Source organism: Elephantulus edwardii, unplaced genomic scaffold, assembly GCF_000299155.1.
Source record: "Elephantulus edwardii isolate Elephantulus edwardi_28Jun2011 unplaced genomic scaffold, EleEdw1.0 scaffold00003, whole genome shotgun sequence".
In the NCBI taxonomy this organism is placed as follows: Eukaryota; Metazoa; Chordata; class Mammalia; order Macroscelidea; family Macroscelididae; genus Elephantulus; species Elephantulus edwardii.
In genome coordinates this window covers 25,310,317-25,332,106 of record NW_006399753.1, presented here as the reverse complement: position 1 = coordinate 25,332,106, position 21,790 = coordinate 25,310,317, and the positions used below count along the sequence as shown (strand labels likewise).

Genomic DNA, 21,790 nt, shown 5'->3' with positions numbered 1-21,790 from the left:
ATAACCCAATTCTAAAAATGGAAAGTCTTTTCACAGACGAAGATATTCAGGTGGCCAACAGACAGATGAAGAAATGCTCAAAATCACTGGTAATAAAAGAGATGCAAAACCACAATGAGATACCATCTAACTCCAGTAGTGGTGACAAAATTTAGTAGGGAAGCAAGCAATAAATGTTGGAGAGAATGTAGAGAGATGGGAACTCTCATACACTGTTGATGGGATTGTAAAATGGTGCAACCACTCTGGAAGACAGTCTGGCATTTCCTGAAAAAGTTGAACACACAATCCCATTCAATTCTTGATTTCTCCCTCCCCCCCCTTTAAATGTGTCATGAGCTAAAAGTTCGGTAGACAGATTTAAATATCCATTACAAGCTGGCATTAATAGTGTAAGAACTTTATTTCTCTTTCTTCTTAACTTTGGTATTCTATAAAATATTCTGAGGAAACAGAAAAAAACTTGTTTCATAGTCTACTCCATGCACACCTGAAATTTAGAAAACAGAGTCTGGGTATGAGATATAATTTTAGCACTTATAAATATACAGATAGAACATATAGTGATGTGATTATGTGAAAATATGTGTAGTGAGAGAGACAGAGAGGAAAGAAATTCCAATTGAACAAAAAAAAAAAAAAATCAACCACAGGCTAACCAAAGATGAGGAGAAAAATTAGGAAATACAGAGTTATGGAAGCCCAGGAAGGGAACAATTGCATAGGGTAAAAGAGACTTAAAATGTTAAGTGAGTTAAAGACTAAGATATGTTCATTGATTTAGGCAGCAAAGAAGTCATTGATGAGTTTGATATGTTGCTCAGATTAATAACCTGTCAATCAGTGAATGCTAATTTGTGACTTCCTGAGGAGAAATGTGAGAGAATGAAATGGAGACAATGTCAAGAATTAATTCTTTGAGTTGCTTGAAGAGGAGGAAGAGAATAGAGATGTCTTGAAAGATCATGTTTTTGTTATTTATTCTTAATACCAGATATAAATTTGTAGCTCATAACAAGTTACGGACATTTCAAAGGATAACAATTCCAAAACACTTGTGCTCATGTGAAACTTGTGCGTAAATCAAGCAGCAGTGAATCTAACAGAGGAAAAGGATGCCTTATGGCTTAAAATCAAGAAAGGTAGGAGTACACTTTCCTTTGCTTAGTCTGTATGCTGAATGATCTGAGAAGCTAGACTGTATGACGAGAGCATCAAAACTGCAGGAAGACTCATTAGAAACTTGCAACAGCAAATGAAACATCTTTTTATGACTAATGTAAATAAGACTTAAAATGCTAATGAAGAGCAAAGACTAGTCTCAGATTGGATCCTCTCTCTCTCATTGTTGTTGAGTTCAACACACAGTTGTATCTTCATTGGGTTTCTCAGGTTTTCTTACAAGGAAGATTACCCATCTTTCTCTGGCAAAGCTGCTGGTTGATTTGAACCACTAGAGAACCATTGTTTGGGTTAACAGTGCAACTTGTGGTCTAGACCTCCAGAGCTCCCTTCAATATGGATTACACCTCAATATTAAAAAATCGCCAAAATTCTCACTACTAGACTAATTATCATTATAACAAACAGAATAGATTGAAAATGTCAACAAGTTCTTTTCACTTGGTTGCAAAATAAATATCCATGGAAGGACAGTCAATAAATCAAACAAAATATTGCTCAGGACAAATCTTCTGCAAAGACTCCTTTAAAGACTTAAAAAGCAAATATATCACTTTGAGGACAATGATGTGCTTGGGCTAGGATATTTTCAATCTCATTCTTTGAATGTATGTTCAAAAGCTAGCCAGTGAGTAAGGAAGACAAAAGAAGAATTGATGATACATTTGAACTCATGTTGACGGAAATAGCAAACATGCCATGGACTTCCAGAGTAATGAACAAATCTGTCTTTCCAAATGTGTAGCCAGAACACTCTTGAAGAACAAAAATAGTTATTTTTTCCCCACTTTTAGACATGTTATCAGGAAGGATTAGTTCCCGGTAAAAGACATCATGGTATATAGTACCATGGTAATATAGAGGGCTATATAAAAAGAAGAAGGCAATCAAGGAAATAAGTTGATACAAGGATCTTTTATAGTTGGTTTAAATTTAGCAACACATATAAGGATGCAGAACTAGCAGTCTTTCATTCTGTTGAATGTAGATCACTATTAGTTGAACTAATATGACGGCACATAACAGCAACAACCATATTTGTATCCTGGAACTGTCTTTAGGAACAGAAACTTAGAAGTTAAAATTATTTAAAAATTCAATTTTCAGAAGGTTAAAATATTAGCTCTTAGAGAAATCTAAAATCACTGAATTTGGTTTTCTTAACTTACTGATGAAAGAACAAGTATATTATAACCAATTACTGAATGAACCATCTAAGAAGCTAAAATATAATAAGCAATTTAACAAGTAAATGTAAGGATATGGTTACTTTGTTATTTATAAATCTAGTTCGTTTCCAATGAACTATAAATTACTCGAGATGCTTGCCAGTCAGAATTTATTCACACCTCTAAAGAATAGAAAGGGAAGTCCAGTGGCCACAGTCCACATAGTGTTGTGATGCAGACCAAAAGATCATGTGTCTCACGTAGTGTGAATTCACTAGACGCTTAATGATAGAACAATGGATATCCTTCCTCTTCCACTTAAGATTTACTGCTTCAACCTAGAGTAGGTATTTTATGAATTGGAATCAACTCAGTGGTAGAGAGTTTAAGTTTTTTTGAGGGTATGAAAATCTATGTGCTAAAGATTATCTTCACTAAGTCTTGGCCTTTGGATTTCTGGTCAGACATAGCAAATTAAGTATATTCCACAAAACAATCTTTTGTGGTATAGTTGCTTCCCAATATTGAAAAAAAGTCACCTATTTTCTTTTTGTGCACACTATAGGTATTTTTTTAATAAGTTTTTTTAAAAAGTGCATAACTGTGGGCTAAGGTGTCAAACAATTTCATTTTACTTAGCTCCACCAATAACCCCTTTGGTCCTAGTAGTCAGGAGATTGAGGTACATATTGCATTGGGAAAGCCTGCTGTCAGGGACCTCTCCAAAGTCCTAAAGAGCAATGATACCATCTTAAATACAAAAGTGTGCCTATATCAAGCCACGGTATTTCCAATCACATGCTATTCATCTGAGAGCTGAACAATGAGTAATGATGATAGAAGAAGAATCAATGCCTTTGAGTGTTACACATCTCTGACCAGCAGGAAAGTGTGGCTGACAGAATGAACTACATAATACTTCCCTTGGTCAAGAAGTAAGGGGAGAGGAACTCATTGTTGAGTGTCCTGACCTGTACATCCTCAAAGGTTTTATTTAAGAAGTTTCTCACTACAGAAGCAGTAAAATATGTTAGGTGGACTCTAAAATGTTTTTGCTGTTTATTTTCTTCTTTGCATACCTTTTCTATTTCCCTAAACACATTCATATTACAAGGCAGTTTCAATGGGAAAATTAAGATTTAGCACATCCAAAGGAATAAAGTTCCTTTTGCCCAGATTATATTCCTTAAAGGATTACTTTAAAACAAAAACAAAACAAAACAGGTAGCTCCTGCATTGGTAAGTTTAACCCCTCAGTATGTGTTATGGTGTTGGGGAATAGAATTGACTACCCCATGAGCTGCCAAAAGAACAAAATGATATGTCTTGAGAAATGCAACCAGAGTATTCTTGAAAGTAAGTATGCCAATGCTTTGTCTCATGCACTGTGGACATATTGTTAGGAGAGGCTCTTCTTTGGAGAGTAATATCATGCTTGGAAAGGCAGAGGGCCAGCAAAGGAGAGGAAGGTCCGCAGCAAGACTGAGTGACAATGTGAGAGCCAAAATGAACTCAGGATGTGTTAAGGATGATGAAGATGGCATAGGATAGGGCAACTCTATTGCTCACAGGGTCGCTCTGAGTGGCACAAGGCTTGACAGCACCTAACAGCAACAGCAAAGTATCAAAGAGAACGAGGGACCAGTTTTTTTACTCTCACTGCAGATCAGAATCAAAAGGTCTCATGGCATAGTCCGCAAGGATTGTGCCAAGTCAAAAAGCTGTGTGTCCCTGGAGACTGGAATTCCCTAGCAGCTCCACAGGAGAAAGATAGACAATCTCTCTTATGATCTATAGCCTCAGAAACCCAGTGGAAGGTCAGCTATATACGTCTCAGTTCCAACTCAACAGCAGTAAAAGAGTGAGTGAGAATTTCAAAAGTATAAAAGCCTAATGTCCACACTGAGGGCTTCAAATATCATTAGTGTAGTGTCAGACCCTAGCAAAGCCAAAGGTGAAAAGCACTGCAAAGAAATGGAATAGGAATTTAAACACAAGTGAGAGAATTCACTTCAAACACAAAGATTTAATCCCTTTGCCTATAGGAAAGGAGTAAGGGTGGCAGATGCAATTAAGTTTATGGATTTGAAAGGAAAAAAAAAACCCAACCCTGCTTGCTCCACTTCATCTAGATTTGAGAACTCAGGAAGCAGGTGTGATTCCTTTGTATTTAATTAATATTTGAACTGGGTTGAGTAGATTAGCCTCTCTTTATGTGCATAGAAAGAAACAATATTTAGAAGAAACAGTTTTCATAGTTTTTCATGTGCTTTTCACCTTCTTTAGTCTAGTTCTCTACTGCTCTTCCATTTAAAAAATGTGACATTTTAAAGGCAGCCATTGTGATCCTAAATAAACTCATTTTATTTTGATTACTGACCAGATGATTGCTGCAGCTGTTAGAGATTGAGTGCTCTCCTGACATATTAAAGGGACGGTCGTTGGACTGGCAAAAAGGACAAAAAATTCGGCCTCGGAGGATGTGCAAGGAGGGAGCGCCCTCGAGGAAAGAATGAGGAGACTTCATCTCACATATTTTGGGAATGTGTTGGGAGGCATTAGTCCTTGGAAAAACACAGTATGCTTGGGAACCTAGAAGGTTAATGAAAGAGGGAAAGACCCTCAACAAGATGGGTGGGTTGATAGAATGACTGTGACAATGAATTTTTAAAGATTGTGAGGATGACACAAGATAGGGCAAGGTGTGATATGTTGTTCAGTATGTCTGTAGAAATTTAAGTGGACTCGACATTACTTAACAAACACAGTCATTGGAGTGATGCAGTCCCTTAAGCAAGCACATAGATTTCTGCAATAGTAATTGAGTACTACACTCCTTTGTCAATTAAGATAGTGCTTTAAAAGGCAAGTAGATAAACATCAATTAGAATAGGGATAACCATGAAATAGAACTAAGAATGTATATGTAAATCATTATTAATAAAGTTAAATACTTGAATACAAAACAGTCTCGAGGCTCAACAGCTTCTGAAAACTACTGCACAAATTTGGAGATGCTTCTGCTACACTGTGAGTTTATAAAGGACAAAGTGTGATTGTTCATCTTGGTCAATTTTCAACATCTGACAAAGTTTCTAGCATTTGATAGATGCTCAGTAACGTTTGATGAACAAATACATGGATTGTGCCTATAATGGCCACCATTGTTCCAAAGGGTAAGGACATAATTACAATTCACAGCACACAATTTCAGAGTTAAGAAGATTGAAAATTCTTTAATATGGCACATGCTAAAGTTCAGCAGTTTATTTATAGGATGATTTTGTTTCTGCATCTCTCCCTCATTGCTGCAAATGTTAAACATCACTCTGTCACGCATGCAAAGTGCTGATTTAATTGGCTTATAAGAGCACTCTTTTTCCCTTTCAGCATCGTAAAGATGTTATATGCATAAGCCACTGAAAGGCTCTCCTTCTGTGTTACTATATTTAAAACAGCTTTTTGTGTTGTTCATGGGGAAATATAAAATGAGTTTCTGTGTGATGAGAAATCACAGAGAGCTGGTACACTTTCTACAGTTCACTGAGCTTTTGAAAGAATCTACCTCAGTCCAAGTGGAGTTGACCATGGATTTTTTTTTGACCATGGGTTGTTCAATAATGCAGAAAAAGTGGCTCACTTGGGGAAATCTTTCTTGAAGATAAAGTTCTTTTTTTGGAACTCCTCAGTGCTATTCAAAGAACTCCTTCTCTAGTGGCCCATATCTGGCTTCTTAGAGCACCACGTTGTTATTTCTAGCAGACAACAGTCCCCAAGGAAGGCAGGTCTTGAACAAGCTTCCTTTGCCATATGCTCCTCTGTGCTTTGAGTGTTATATCCCTTAAATCAATATCCTGAAGGTGTTTCACTGTCTACCAAAGTAATTTGCTGTTCCTAAGGTATATAATGCATAGTGATCTTGTGTAGGACAGAATAGAATCATCACGTAGGGATTCCGAGGGTATAAATCTTTACTGAGAAGCCTGTCACATCTTGCTCTCACAGAGCATCTGGTAGGTTCAAAATGCCAACTTGTTATTAGCACCCAAGCAATTAATCACAGGGCCACTTGGGCAACACAATAGGACCCACTGTAGTTGCGACTGGTTGATGGGAAGGAGTATGGGTTATTTTGCATTGTTTTTTATTTGTTTTTTCTTATTTTGTTTGATATAGTTCCTAATTTGCCTGAATATTTGAATTAGTGTACATAAAAAAGTTCCCATTCAGAAATCAAATATATGTTTGCGAGGAAGAATTTTTCTCTCAAAAAGTATCTATTTTAGTTTGGAAATACCAATTTCCTGCCTAGCATTCCACTGGTGACTGTTGAAGCTGTGTATAATAGGCCCCTCAGTAGTGCCAACAGTTTCTGCTCAATTACTAACCTCCAGGTTGGCAGTTTGAACCCATACTGCAGCATCAAAGAGGAAAGAGCTGGTTGTTTATGTCTATAAAGATTACACCCACGAAAACTCCATGGAGCAATTCTAGCCCAAACCACTCCAGATCGATATGAGCCAACTACTACTCAACAGCAAGAAGTCTGGCATCTTTTTATCTTTGTTTTTCTCATGACTAGCTGGCAGTCAGGGTGCTCTGGTGGCCCAGTCCTTAGTAGGCCAGGCTGCTAACTCAAAGGTTGAGAGATAGCATGGTTCAAACACATGAGTGGCTCCATAGGAAAGAAATGTACAATCTCTTGTGATTTGCAGCCTCTGAAAGCCAACTGAGGGTTGTTAAGAGTTGGAACCAACTCCAAAGAGTGAGTTTTAGATTTTGTTTGTAAAGCTCGTCACTTTTAATGACACCAACCCAATTACATGGAATGTTCTCTTGGTCAACAACTTACTGTTTCTGAAGTAAATATAATTGTTGTACCTGGACATTGTTAGATAATAACCTACCTAAATACACAGATTTGGTATATTTAATATGCTAGTTTTCGTATAAGGACCTCTGGTGACATAGTAGTAAGGAGTGGCCCTACCAACCAAAAAGCATGTAATTTGAATGCACCAGCTGCTTCACAGGAGAAAGATGGGTAATCTACCAAGTGATTTGTTGTTGTTGTTGTTATATGCCACCGACTCATCTGTGACTCATAGCAACCCTGTGTACATTAGCTCTGAGCCCTGCCCTATCCTGAGCCAATCTCATCATCTCCCACAAATCTAATCCCATTTCTGTGGTCACTGAGTCAATTCATGTCATCCTGGGTCTTCCTCTCCTGTGCGATCTCTCCAGTCTTCCAAGCTTTTTGTCCTTCTCGAGGGGCTGCTCCCCCCTGGCCACATGCCCAAAGTATGTGAGACAGAGTTTCAAAATACTTGCCTCCATTGAGTATTGTATCTTGGTTTCACCCTCTCCAGGACAGAACTTTTTGCTCTCCCGGTAGTCCGTGGTATATTCAACACTCTTCTCCAGCACCATAGCTCAAAGGCAACAAACTTTCTTCTGTCATACTTAGTTGTTGCCCTGATCTCAGATGCATAGCAAGTAATTGTCAGGAAATCAAAAGCTGAATTGCACTGGGAAATCTGCTGTCAGGGACCTCTCTAGAATACTGAAGAGCAACCATATCTGTCTGGAAACTAATGTGTACCTGATACAGGCTATGGTATTCACAATTATCGAGTGATTTACTGCCTCTGAAGACCTGCTAGAGGTTTCTTACTTGACAGTACACAACAACAGTTTTTAAATTGAAATTTAACTTATTTTAGCCTTTTTTGTTCTTTCCTGAAGCTGTGGTGAATGTCACTGTATTTATTAGCTTATTTCCAAGAAGTTAAAAGAAAATTAAACTTTAAAATAAATGTAACAACAACAACAAAAGAGAAACAGTTTGCATGCTAACACCTAATCTCAAAAGGCACATCAGTTTGAAAATGTGTTGATGCAGATTAGCTTTAAAAGGTTTAGCCATTAGGGATTTTTCCATTGCAAGTAATATGGTCAATTGAAACTAGTTAAAATATTTTAATAGAAGTTTTCTTTTCATTAGAATTCTTTTAAGACTGGATAGAGTCTCCAACTAATAAAGATAATCATAAAATACTTTAGGGTCCTATTTAAGAAAATGAAAGTGACTAGGGCAAGATATAGAAATTTATTCTTGACTGGGAAATCAAGGAAGGCTGTATTTTCTACTTTATATGGAAAATTAACTGCCTAAATGCAATGCCAGCATGAAAATGGAGGTTTGTAGCAGTGCAAATCTGCCTCTCGTAGGGAATTGTGCTCAGTACTCTGTGCACACAAAATGCCACCGGCTTCTTGAGGCACACAGCAAGTCAAATGAACATGGCCTCCAAGGAGGGGAGAAGCACAGGGGCATAATGATGTGCTCTGTGCTGGAAACTCAAAGAGAAACATGTTCTATTTTTCGCTCAGTGAATTTAAAAGCATAGTTCTTTCAATTTCACAGCACTCATCCTGTTAGGTCAGTAACAAATAGTAAAATAACCACATACATGCTCAGCTTCTAAATGAGATCAGTTAATCTAAAGAAAATGAAGATACACACCTACGAGACTCTATTCAGAGAACTGTACATTATGGTGTACACCCCATACATATGATTTCCTTTAAAAGCTGAGCATACAGATTTCCAGTTTGGACCCAACAAAAGCCAAGTGTGTAAACCAGGGCTAGACCGTTAACTTTTCCAAGGTGAATCTCTCCACCCATAAAATAGAGGCACTCAAGAGCCTCTGACTCATGGTGACCCCGATATGACCAAACAAAACGTCTCATCCTGAACAATTGCCATCGATGTTTGCATGCTCAAGTCCATTGTTGCAACCACTACGTATTTTGATGCCTTCCAACATGGGCAGGGGGCACTGTATTAGATAAACCCCTGTTGTAACTCATGTAGTTTTCTTTGGCTATGCTTTACATATAGACCATCAGGTCTTTCTTCTGTCTCAGTCTTCACTCAGTCCCATTGATGTTTGTGCAACATGAGTGACCTTGATAGAGTTTGATGTCTTAGTGTCAGAAGCTCTAGCATTAGAGCAGCCACTACAACACCATCACACAAGCCACCACACTGTAATAAACTCAGAGGCACGTGATGGAAAATCAGGAAGATTCTTACCACTGGACCAAATGACAGCATCAGGATTGATGGTGAAGAGACTGAGATTGTTAACACTTTAGTTTGCTTGGCTCCACGGTCAACACTCTTGGCAGCAGTAGCCAGGAAATAAAAAAACGTATTGCGATGGGAAAGTCTGCTGTTAGTGACCTCTCCAGGTTACTGAAGAGCAATGGTGTTACTCTGGAGACTAAGGTGCATCTGATACAGGCTATGGTCTTTGCAATCACTTGTTATGCATCAGAGAGTTGGACAATGACTAGGGAGGATAGAAGGAGAATTGACACCTTTGAGCTGTGGTGCTGGAGAAGAGTATTGAATGTACCGTGGACTGCCAAAAAAACAAACAGATTCATCCTAGAGAGGGTTAAACCAGGCTGTTCCTTGGAGGCAAGGATTCTGGGGCTTCGTCTGACATACTTTGGACATGTTGTAAGGTAAGACAGGTCTTTGGAGAGAGACATCATTCTTGGGAGGGTAAAGGGACAGCGCAAGAGGGGAAGACCCTCTATGAGGTGGCTTGATTCAGTGACTAGGGTAATTGGGATGGGTGTGTCAGAGGCAGTGCGATTGGCACATGATAGAGCAGCGATTAGGGCTGTTGTACGTAGGGTCTCTATGAGTCACAAGCAACTTGATGGGACATAACAACAACAACAACTGTCTAATGGTACCCAACTGGGGTTTGCACACAAACGGTGAATATGAACAGATTTGTACTCAGTTGCACCTTTTAGGAGAAGGGAGGATAAATAGGCTCATTTTTCAAAGCACAGACAAGTTTTGGAAAGGCTGTAGACCTTTGCTCAGTCTCCATTGCTAAATGCAGTACTGCCCTCACCTCACGGAAGTCAAGGCTGTGTGACAGCCATGATGGGATTGATTTGGGACAGAATAGTGTCAATGCACCAGCTGCTCCACAGGAGAAAGATGCGTAATCCACCAAGTGATTTGTTATTGCTGTTGTCACGTGCCATCGAGTCGCCTGTGACTTACAGCAACCCTGTGTACTTTAGCTCTGAACCCTGTCCTATCCTGAGCCAATCTTATCTCCCACAGGTCTAATCTCCCACAGTGTTAAGTGTTAGTCCTCTCTGGATGAGCACAACCATCAGATAGTGTTATTTACAGGGACCTGTTTTTGTCTGAGGAACCTCTGTTGGCATAGAATAGAGGGAATTGTGTTGTTAACCCAAAGGCAGCACTTCTGGTGGTTTGAATCCATCAGTGGCTCCATAGGACTAAGACAGACAATAGTCTCCCATAGGATTTACAGCCTCCTGGAATCCCACTGGAAGGGCAACTATACATCAGTTCCTACTCACCAGCAGTGAGCTTTTTAAGCTTTGATTCTGCCTGTGAGGAAAGCCAAGGTCTCTATGGCTAAGACTATTGAAAATGGCAGCCACATGGTTACCAGGAGCCTCAACCCTTTTGAATAAATAATAGAAAATATCAACTTGTGCTTCATTTTAGGCTAGAAAAATATCAAGGATTCTTATTCAAAGAGTATTTTTCAGTGCCTGCCTTCTCTAACCCTAACCAGGTATAAGACACTAAGAAGGGAAAACAAAATTTAGAGAAGACATGGTCTCTGTTCTCGAGGACCTTACTGTTCATTTCAGTAATTCTGAAGAATGCAGACTGGGGAGAAGTTTAGTGCTCTTCTCAGCATTAGGGGCGATGTGTCAGGGAAATTTCATGATGTGAAATATTGGGAAGTCATTATGTCGTTATGCAATTGAAGTCAAGATGAAGGACCTTTCATCTACAATTAAGTGGAGGGGGAATAAAAAGTGATATAAAACAGCACATAAAAAGAATAACCTGGAAGGTCAATGTTAATTTTTTATTTATAGATTTTTTTTGCTTTAGCTCTTAAATTCAGGGACTTCTATGGGACATTGTGCCTTCATTTGTGTTAGTCTGTCAGCTAGTGACGAGAAAAGGCTGTATTCATTTCACCCAAGGACTTAAAAACCTGTCCAAGTGTCATAGAATTGCATGGAATACAAGCAGAACCATTTAGAGAACATATTTGAAAAGTTCAGTATTTCAGATTTTCTTCAAAAAAGAAAAAGTAGTTATAAAACCCTTGTTTGTGGGTTTTTCGTAGAACTTAGGGCTTATATCACATGAGATGTAGTCTATATACTATGTGGTAATGCTAACCAAAGGTTGTATTTCTCTGGTGGTTCAAACTCACCAGCAACTTTATGAGGGAAAGATAGACAGCCTCATCCCATTAAGGTTTATAGCCTTGGAAATCTGATGGAGGGTAGCTATGAGAAAGTAACTCAGTGAAGGTGAGGTTTAGATTTTTTTTTTTAATCATATGGGAAAGGAGCTCTGTTGACATGGTGAATATGCTGGGCAGGTGACTCAGAGGTCAGCAATCCAAATCTATGAGCAAATTTTCAGGAAAAAATGGGCATCTTCCCATATTTTTGATAGCATGGATGAACTTTAGCCTCAATACAGATAAATATAGTGAAGTAGATACTGTGAAACAAGTCTCCTCCTTAAAACAAGGGTTGTTTTTTTTTAAAAAAAAATTGAAATGAGAATGCACACCTCTCAGTATTGCAATATCTTACCTCTGTTCTGCTGAAAAACTTTTAGAAGAATTGTCTGTATTCACACTCTCCTGGTAATCATTTCATCTATTTCAATCTGCCTTCCAATATTTCTACCTCCACCAAAACAAGGTGAATACACAGTTTATACTTGTGTTGCTGAATTTTAAAGATACTTTAAATTCCTCTTAAAAATTTGTAACCTCAAAAGAGTTCAATTATAAGAGCTTTTTGTTTGTTTGTTTGTTTTTTTGGTCATCACATCTCCTCATTCTCTTTGGCCTTAATATTCAGTTGGCATTTCCTAAGGCTTTGTTTTCTGCCTGCTATTCATCATAAAATATGTAATGTTTCCCCACACCAATTCATCAATATCCATCATTTCAAGTAATTATCATTATAAGGAAGAAGACTCAGAGATTTATACTTTTTTGCCTAAACTCTAAGACTACATATCCAACTATCTTTTGGATATCTTGGTATGCAATTGATTATATTCTGTCCCAAATCAATTCCATCATGGTTTTTGACATTTAATAGTACCACTGAATTGATTGAAGAAGAATGTGTGTGTGTGTGTGTGTGTGTGTGTGTGTGTGTGTGTTTCTGTGTGTACATGCAGATATGCTCATATGAAGTATATTCAGTTTTACAATGCTTAAAATCTCATTGTACCTCAATTCCATCAGTGAAATCAACAAAAGAAAAAGAAAAACTACCACTTTCTCTCCAATACGTTTTCTACCTCTTTCTGAAATCTTTGATTTAATCCATTACCTGTTTCTTCTAGTTTTATATACTAAGTGGATTGAGTTAGTTCACTCTCCTTTTAGCATCCCTATTCCAACACCATCACTGTTTGTCTAGGATCACAGTATGCTTAAAATTGACCATGCATGCTTATTGTGACTTCTCACCAGTTTAGCCCACTTTCCAGCAGTGATTCTCAACTGGGGTAAGAGCTTTTCTTTCATCATGAAAGATTTGGAAGTGTGTGGAGACATTTTGATTGTCATAACAGAGAGTGATACTGGCATCTGGAGGAAGAGACTAGGAATTCTGCTTAACATCTTACAATGCACAGTATAAGCCATTGTACAAAATCATTTCCAAAATGTCAATGATGTCAATATTAGAAACCTACCACAATGCCAGAAGGAAGTTTTAAAATGAAAATCTGATTATGTCTGATTAAACCTCACATTAATTCTTGAGAAGGGAAGAATACACCCAAGACTTATCAGGCTGAGAGAACAGAGAAATAAATTCAAGCCTCGAGTTGTAATATTGAGGGATGCTGTGATAAAAATCTCAAATGATCTAGGAAGAATCAAAAGAAGGCAGAGAGAATAAACAGAGTAACCATACCAAAAAGAACTAGCCAACCATGAAATATTTCAGGAAGTGACATATGATAAAGAGCCAATGGTAGTGAAGGGAGAAGTTCAAGCTTCACTGAAGATGTTGGAAAAATAAAAAGGACTTAGGAGTCCATGCGATATCACTTGACATATTTCACCTAACAGAAGAAAGTCTGGATGAGCTGACCAGTCTGTTCCACAAAATTTGAAAAATATCTGTCTGGTCAATTGACTAGAAGAGATACATGTTTGTTACTATTTCAAAATAAGGTAATCCAACAGAATATGGAAATTATTTTTAAAATATCATTAATATCACATGCTGACAAATCATCCAAAATGGCTAGAACAGTATTTTGAAATAGAACTACAAAAAGTTCAATCAGAGCTTAGAACAGTACATTGACTAGGAACTACAAGAAAGTCGAGTGGCATTTAGAAGAGGCACCAGGGATATTATTGCTGATATCAGATGGAAGCAGAGAATATTAGAAGAAATTCTAGTTGCGTTTTATTGACTACTGTCATGAATCTTGATATATTTGTCTTATACTTAAATTGCTCAAACTACTATGTGAAGACATTTGACTGGATCGGTCATAACAAAATATGGTTAACATTGAGAAGAATGGAACCAAGAACATTTACTTATGCTCGCACGAAACACACATCTAGACTATATGTTTTCAGAACAGAGTAAGGAAATACTGCATGTTTTAAAATCCTGGAAGATGTGTGTCTGGGATGTATCCTTCCTCCATGCCTATTCAATCTGTACACTAAACAAAAAATTCAAGAAGTTGGAGTGATGAAGAGGAATGTGGCACCAAGATAGGAACCTTGCATTATGCAAGATGATACAACCTTGCTTAGTGAGAGTAAGGAGGACTTGAAACGCTTGCTGCAGAAGGTCAACAAAAACAACCTTCAGTATGGATTACATCTCAACATCAAGAAGACAAAGATTCTTCTCTTATGCTTTGTGAGTGTTGTTTGGAGATGCTATTCTTTGGAAAGGGACAACCTACTTTAAAAGGTGGAGAGTACCTAGCAGAAGACCTTCAACGAGAAAAATTGACACAGTCAATGGGCTCAAGTATGTAAGTCATAATAAAGATAGCATGGAATAGAAGAGAGTTCAGATCAGTTTTTCATAACATCACTATGAGTTGTACTTATCTCAACGGACATAATAACCACCTCTTATGAGCATGTGTGCTCTCTTCGATTTAAGTCTTCATTTTCAAGTACTACATTTTATGCTATACTAGTATTTGGCTCATTTATTTTAGTCTATATATTTAACTAAATGTTTTAGAAAAGCATAGCTCATAAAACAAATTGCAACTCTGACAACAGCTCAATTCAAACCTATCCATGGAATTCTTAACTTCTCTATGTGTTTCCTTTACCCCTAGTCAGAGTCCAAAGGAACTTTCTTGCTTCAGAAGGATTTGAACCCATTGATGACAGGTTGTATTTAAATTTTGATCCTCTTTGGTGTTCCTTAGATCTTGTTGTGATACCCTGTTGATATTTGAGGATCCCAGACTGGTAATTTCAGTTTAATATAAATTACAGTGTCATCCTTGCTGAAAGTGTGGTCCCATTTTCACATTTCTCTATGAAACATACTTTGTTCTCCACTACATCAATTTATATACATGATAATACTCATAATTCTTTAATTTATCAAAACATAAATATTCTAGGAAAAAAAGAGAATCATCACCACTTTTTAAAGAATCTTTATTTCTCTTTAGTTATTTCATTTATTTTATTTTTATCAAATGCTGGTTGCTGGATTAAATTGATAAAACTAAAACAAAACTGAACAAATGACCACTCCATCAAGTATAAACATGTCACTTTGCAGGGAAACAGAACTCACTCTCATGGGATATATTGCATTTTAGCAAAATGAAACCTCATGACACATTATTGACCTTTGGAGTTTTCATAAGAGTTGAAAATAATTTTTTGAGATAATATCTCAAGTAGGGAAAAAAATGGATTCTTGATACTCTTCTTCCTTTGCCTTTTGTCCTACTGGTGGTTTTAGTCCTATCCCAAGTTAAATAATGAAGTTAGTACACAAAAATACTGGGAGTATTTAAAGATGAGGTAATTAAACTGATATAAATTATGCATGTTTAATGGGCAATTAGAAAGCATTTTCTAAGAGGCTGGAAGAAATGTTTTAGAGCTTTTAGCTGTTTTTTACACTTGACTTTCTAATGCCAGCATATTTAAATGTAGCACAAGTAAAAAGCAAGCTATCACACTATCCTTGGAACGGCTGCTGCTTAGAAATTACAGCTTCATATTCAGAAATATAAATCTTCTAAGTAGCTATTGAAAATAATTCGAACACGTGACCTCATCTTTTGAAAATATACTTTTTCTTCTCTATGGCTTTAGACATTTGCTTACTTTTACAATTCTATGTTCAAAGCATTTACCTAGATTTGCTTGGTTTATTTTATTAGAGAAGAGCTACATTGACCTAGTGGAAAGTTACGCTATCAAGCCCAAGGTGGGTGATTTTAATCTGCAGCCCTCAGGCCTGGTTTAAATTAGTTTTTATCAAACATTTTTCTAAGTGGTATAGCACTGGTCTGTGCATTGCTGTACAGAGGTAACTCATGGTTACTCTGATGCTAAATACTGTGACACTCCTGTGCCAAATGCGATAATGGTAACCCATGGTGGACAGTGTTTGGTGGAGCTCACTGATTAAAACAAGCCTGCAAGCAGGAGTGGCATCCACTTCTGAAATAGCTTGTCTCCAGAAACTCTATGAACAGTGCTAAGGTCTTTCATTCATAGGGTCGCTAAGAGTTGTCTACTACTCAACGGCACTTAACAACAACATTACTTCATCAATCAACTGAAGGAGTTCTGGTAGTTTGTTGACTCATAGCTGATCCTCCATGGGGTTTCCAGAGGTAGTAAATTATGCAGGAGAAGATTGCCCATCCTTCTACCACTGAGCAGCTGGTAGATACAAACAGTTCTAGTAGTTCAGTGCTAAGGAATTGTGCTACTAACCTAAAGGCACACAGTTTGAAAGTAGGTGCTTCCTGAGAGAGAAATAAGAAATCGCCTCTCTTGTAATTTACTGCCTCTAAAAATTTGCTGGAGTGTCAGCTTAGGTTAGTTTCTCCTCAAGGCACATCTGCCAACAATACCTACAAAATGAAGAATATTTTTTAGTTAGGTGACATTGAGTTGGCTCAAACTTATTGCAACTCTATATACAGCAGATTGACACTAGAAACTACCTCTCTTTTTCTTCAGGGGTCTTTTTGTCAGGCAATTTTAAAGTACTTCCTCAAAGCAGCCATTTCAGAATGTTTATGAATTGATAAATATTACTTACTGTATGGTGGCTGAATTGGTTTACAATTCAGAAGCTCCATTATTGCTAAGATTGTCATTATAGGGTGAACACGACATTAAAAAACTCATTTCCTTCTGTCTTAAGCATATAATGTTGATATACTGCTATTTTTTTAAATTCCCTCATCGACATTTTTCAGACCTAGGAAACTGCATCTATTAACATATATTATGCTGTATTGTGACCCTGATTTCCAATTTCTCCCTTTATGAGGTGGGAGAATGCTACATGAAAGAAAAGCTAATTCAGAAGTGGAACCTCTGGTGGAAAAGTAAACCAAGTATCAGATTGTATTTGCAATTCTCAGCAAAGTTATCAAAATTTAACCTGAAGCATATTGGAAAACATCGCTTATGATGGAAACTCCCTCCCTCTCTAATGCTTGCCTTCTAAACCCACTGAAAACCACATATGTTCCCTACTGATAGCTTTTAACACATATCCCTTTCATGTCTTCCAACAGGAAGTGGAAATTGAGCGAAGTTTGTGTTCACCAACATTTAAGAGTCACCCTTGGAGCCAGTCTGACGAGTCTGTGAAAGATTCTGACAAGAAAGGCGGGGAAACATCTGTTGACAAGATGCCATCTGAGACTGGCCACAGTCATATCTTTGAAGGTTAGCATAACATTTTGGTGTGATTTCCTGGAAATCACTTTATCCAACATGAATGTAAGGCATGGAAACTAATGAAGGTTTTGTTTAAAATTATTAAGAAAACTTTTGACAGCATATAATTAAGGAAATACAATTGAGGAGGAATTGAAGTATGTCTAAATGCTGCTGTCTCTGTGATTTTAAAGATTAAATAAAATATTTTAATTTGTTATAAGCCAGTATAGCATTACATTTTCAAGGGAAAGACTTTTGAAGCAATATATTTGCCCATCATCTTGACTTTTTCTTTAGAGAAAAAACGAAAATAGTTGTCTCTCTCTGTGGGTAGTAAAAGGATGAAATATAACTATCTGTCAGTGGTAAAATGAAAAAAAATATTAATGCCTTCAGCATCTCTTTTTCAGACAATTAAACTAAATGTGCCTAATGAATTTGGAATAAAATGTGACATGATCATGTCATATTTTGGGGGTAACCTCATAAATTTGATTAATGTTTTACAAACGTCATTAAAAAGTTGATAGCTCAGATGTTTAAAACTGTATTGTTAATGTAATTTTCCACAATGACAGAAGTGCAAAATATAAATGATTTATTGGAAAATGCAGCTATCATTTGTCATTTTTGATTAGGTACTTTCTGGAGGTTCCCCTTTTATCCAAATGGCACACACATATATAACGTGCATGATATTTCTAAAAAAAGAGTTGGTACAAATTTTAGGAAATTATTTCAGGTCAACTCAGCTCTTTGGCATAAAGTTACAGGTAACTCACAGCTGACCCTTACAGTGGATTTTCTGAGGTAGTACATTCACACAGGAAAAGGTTGTCCAGTTTTCTTCCTTAGAGCAGATGATGGTAACAAAACATCTGCCTTTGGGCCAATAACACAACTTCTTACCTGCAAAAGATAAACTGATAAGTTACAGTCAACCTTAGGAACCTAGAATAATCTATGAAAGGAGAAAATTTACAATAGGAGAAAGGAAAGTATAAATAAGTGAGTCAGAACAGGAACTGGAAGCTGGTTTGAAAAGGAAAACCATGATCTTTAGACATATTGAAATCAGAACCTGCATTTTAGTCCCCCCTTGACATCTTGTACACATCAAATTTGAAAAATAATGTTCAAAAACAGCACAGACTGGACATCAGGGTAAGTACAAAATAATTTAGCCCATTTTCTTTGGGGCTATTGTAGAGAAAAATGAGCTCTGGAGGTATAGTGTAATATATGTCCATGTATTACTAAAGTATATGACTGTTTGAATCAGCTACTCTGAGAGAAATAGATGGGTAGCCTTTTCTCTTAAAGATTCATAGGTTCAGAAACCTGACATCAGGTCACTAGGAGTCAGACTTAACTCAATGGTAATAAATTTTACTTGTTTTTGTCAGAAAGAAAGTTGACTAAGAAAAGAGAAAAGTGGATTTGTTAATGATGGATTGAGTAGGAGCTTCTAAATATATGTAAATTAGACTCTCAGTCTTTGTTTTTCATTCGCAATTCATTTTGGCATGCCCCATTGATATCCCAATATGATTAGCATCATTCTTGAACAATGTACTACATGTATCTCTGTGATTAAACTTCATGTGCACTTGACTGAATGCAAACAAATTAGACAAGGAGAGGCCAAAAAAAGAAAAGAGAGGCTTTAGAGAAGCAAGTAAGTTTCCATGAAGTTGATCTCTAAAAATCATCACAAAAGGAGACAAATCTCCTGTCAAACCCAAGGGCCTTAGAAAAGATATTATGGAGGGTAATCATTCAGTATAACATAGTATTTAAATTTAAACATTAAACCAGATGTAAACTTGAAGGTATATTGAAAACATGAAATATTAAGCTTAAATATTAAATTTTAAGCTACCTAAGAATGAACATGTTCTTGTTACATGCCAACAAATCAAGGGACAAGAGTACAATAGAATGAAACCCTACTTCATCCTACACCTTCCACAGTCTGCTATGCTTAAGCTTTATGTGTAAACAAGTGTGCTCACTGTGTCAATTAATCTTGAGGGCTGCCTTCTTTTACAATACCCTCTATATACCTAATATGGTGTCTTTCTCCAAGGGGTAGCCTTTTCTGATAACATGCCCAAAGTATGGGCAAGGAAGTCTACTCTTCACTTCTAATGAGCACACTGGCTATACTTACCCAAGATAGATTTATATTTGTTTTTCTTTTTGGAAGTTTATGTTTTATCCTATATTCTTTACCACCAACACAGTTCAAAGACATTCAGTCTTCTTCTGGCATCCTTATGCATTTCTCTATTTTTAAATTCCTGTGAATGCACTTACTTGGCTCCACTAACAACACCCTTGGTACCAAGCAGTCAAGAAATCAAAATGTGTGTTATATTGGGAAATTCTGCTGTCAAAGGCTTCTCCAAAATGCTAAAGAAAAATGATGCCTTTTTAAAGACTAAGATGTGCCTGATTCTGGCCATGGTGTTTTTCAATCATTTGTTCTGATTCTGAAGGCTGGACAATGAATAAGGATAACAGAAGAGTCAATGGTTTGAGTTTTGGTGTTTGATATGAGTACTGAATACTCCATAGACTGCAAAAAGAATAAATAAATATGTCTTGGAGAAAATGCAGCCAAAGTTCTCCATGGGGGCAAGACCCATGAAGCTTCATCTCACATAGCATGCTGTTGTTGTTGTGTGCCATCAAGTCAAAACTGAGCCACCATGAACCTCCAATGTGTTTTCAGAGTTAGTAAATCACATGGGAGGAGATTGCTTTTACTACAAAAGAGATGGTGAATTCAAACAGTGTGCCTTTGGAATTGCAGTGCAGCTTTTTATCACTGAGCTACCAGAGTTCCCTTGTGTATGTTGTTAGGTAGAGCTATTCTTTGGAAAAGGATATAATGCTTGGAAATATGGAGGCTCAATGAAGGAGAAGAAGACCTTTAATGAGATTGATTGAAATAGTCACTACAGCTTTGGGCTCAAGTATGTGAGAGATGATAAAGCAGGATAGGGCATGATTAAGATCTGTTGTTTTTAGGGTTGCTATGAGTCATATTCGACAACATCTAAAATCAACAACAGTAACAATGAAGCTGGATGATGTGAAGAAGAATGTGTCATCAGGATGTCAGGAAAATTCATCAACAACCTGTATTATGCAGATGACACAAACTAGCTTTCAGAAAATGAAAAGGGATTGAGGACTTGAAAAACTTGCTGCCAAATATCAAAGCTTACATCTTACCAAGAAAACAAAAATCTTACCACTGGACAAGTAGGTGATAGATGGATAAAAAAATTGAAGATGTTAACAATTTCATCTTTCATGGATCTGCAATCAACACTTTTGCTACCAGATGTCAAGAAATGAAAATACCTCTTTCATTGGTGATATCTGTTTGAAACAAGCACCTCTCCAAAGTGCCAACAAGCACGGATGTCATTAAGGTGCACCTGATTCAAGCTATGATATTTTCATTACTCCTATGCATATGAAAGTTGAACATTGAATAAATATGAGAGAAAAGAATCAGTACCTTTGAGTTGTAGTGTTGGAAAAGAGTATCGGATATCCATCAACTTCCAGAAGAACAATGTATCCATGTCTTGGAAAAAATGCAACCAGGTTGCTCCTTAGAGGCAAAGATGCTGAAACTTCATGTCATATATTTTGGAATGTAGTTAAAAGAGGCTAGTCCTTGGAAAAAGACATCATACATGGAAAGTTCGAAGAAAGGTCAGTGAAAAGAAGACTCTTAAGAAGTTGGATCATAACAATGCTTCTAACAATGGGTTCAAGTGTATCAGACATGATGAAGATGGCACAGGACAGGACAAGTTTCAGATCTGTTCATAGGGTCGCTATGAGTTGTGGTCAACTCAATGGCACCTAGCAATAACAGTATATTGTTGTTGTTGTTAAGTGACATCAAGTTGCCTGTGACTGAAAATATCATTATTTGAGCAAGGTACATCTTAGTTGTGAAATTGATATCCTTATTTTTTTTTAACATTGTTGTTCTTGTATACCATCAAGTCAGAACCAAAACATAGCTGACCCTCCAGTGGATTTTCAGAAGCATTTAATCACATGGGAGGAGATTGTCCATCTTTCTCTCACAGAGCAGCTAATAGATTTGAACTGCATGCCTGTGGGATTGCAGTACAGCTACCTTCCACTAGGCCAGCAAAGTTCACTGTTTTTTAACATAGCACCATATATTTTTGCTTTGCAAAAGAACTCTAAACCCTATGTATCACAACTGTTAAAAGAAAGGTATTTTTTTCTTCATGGAATCTTTTTCATCTCAAATTTAACTTATAATAGAACAACCATTAACTTTTTTAAGCACAGATAAATGACAGGTGATATATAAGAAACTGC

General features: G+C 37.0%; 1 protein-coding gene across 1 annotated transcript in view; it reads left to right on the top strand.

Annotated features, from left to right (window-relative positions):
* XIRP2 (xin actin-binding repeat containing 2) overlaps window positions 1–21,790 on the top strand; it is a 442,953-nt gene that overhangs the window by 259,484 nt on the left and 161,679 nt on the right. The window contains exon 2 of the mRNA XM_006879480.1: window positions 17,260–17,413. Within this exon, the coding sequence (XP_006879542.1) occupies window positions 17,260–17,413 (154 nt within the window). The remainder of the gene's footprint in view (window positions 1–17,259; window positions 17,414–21,790) is intronic.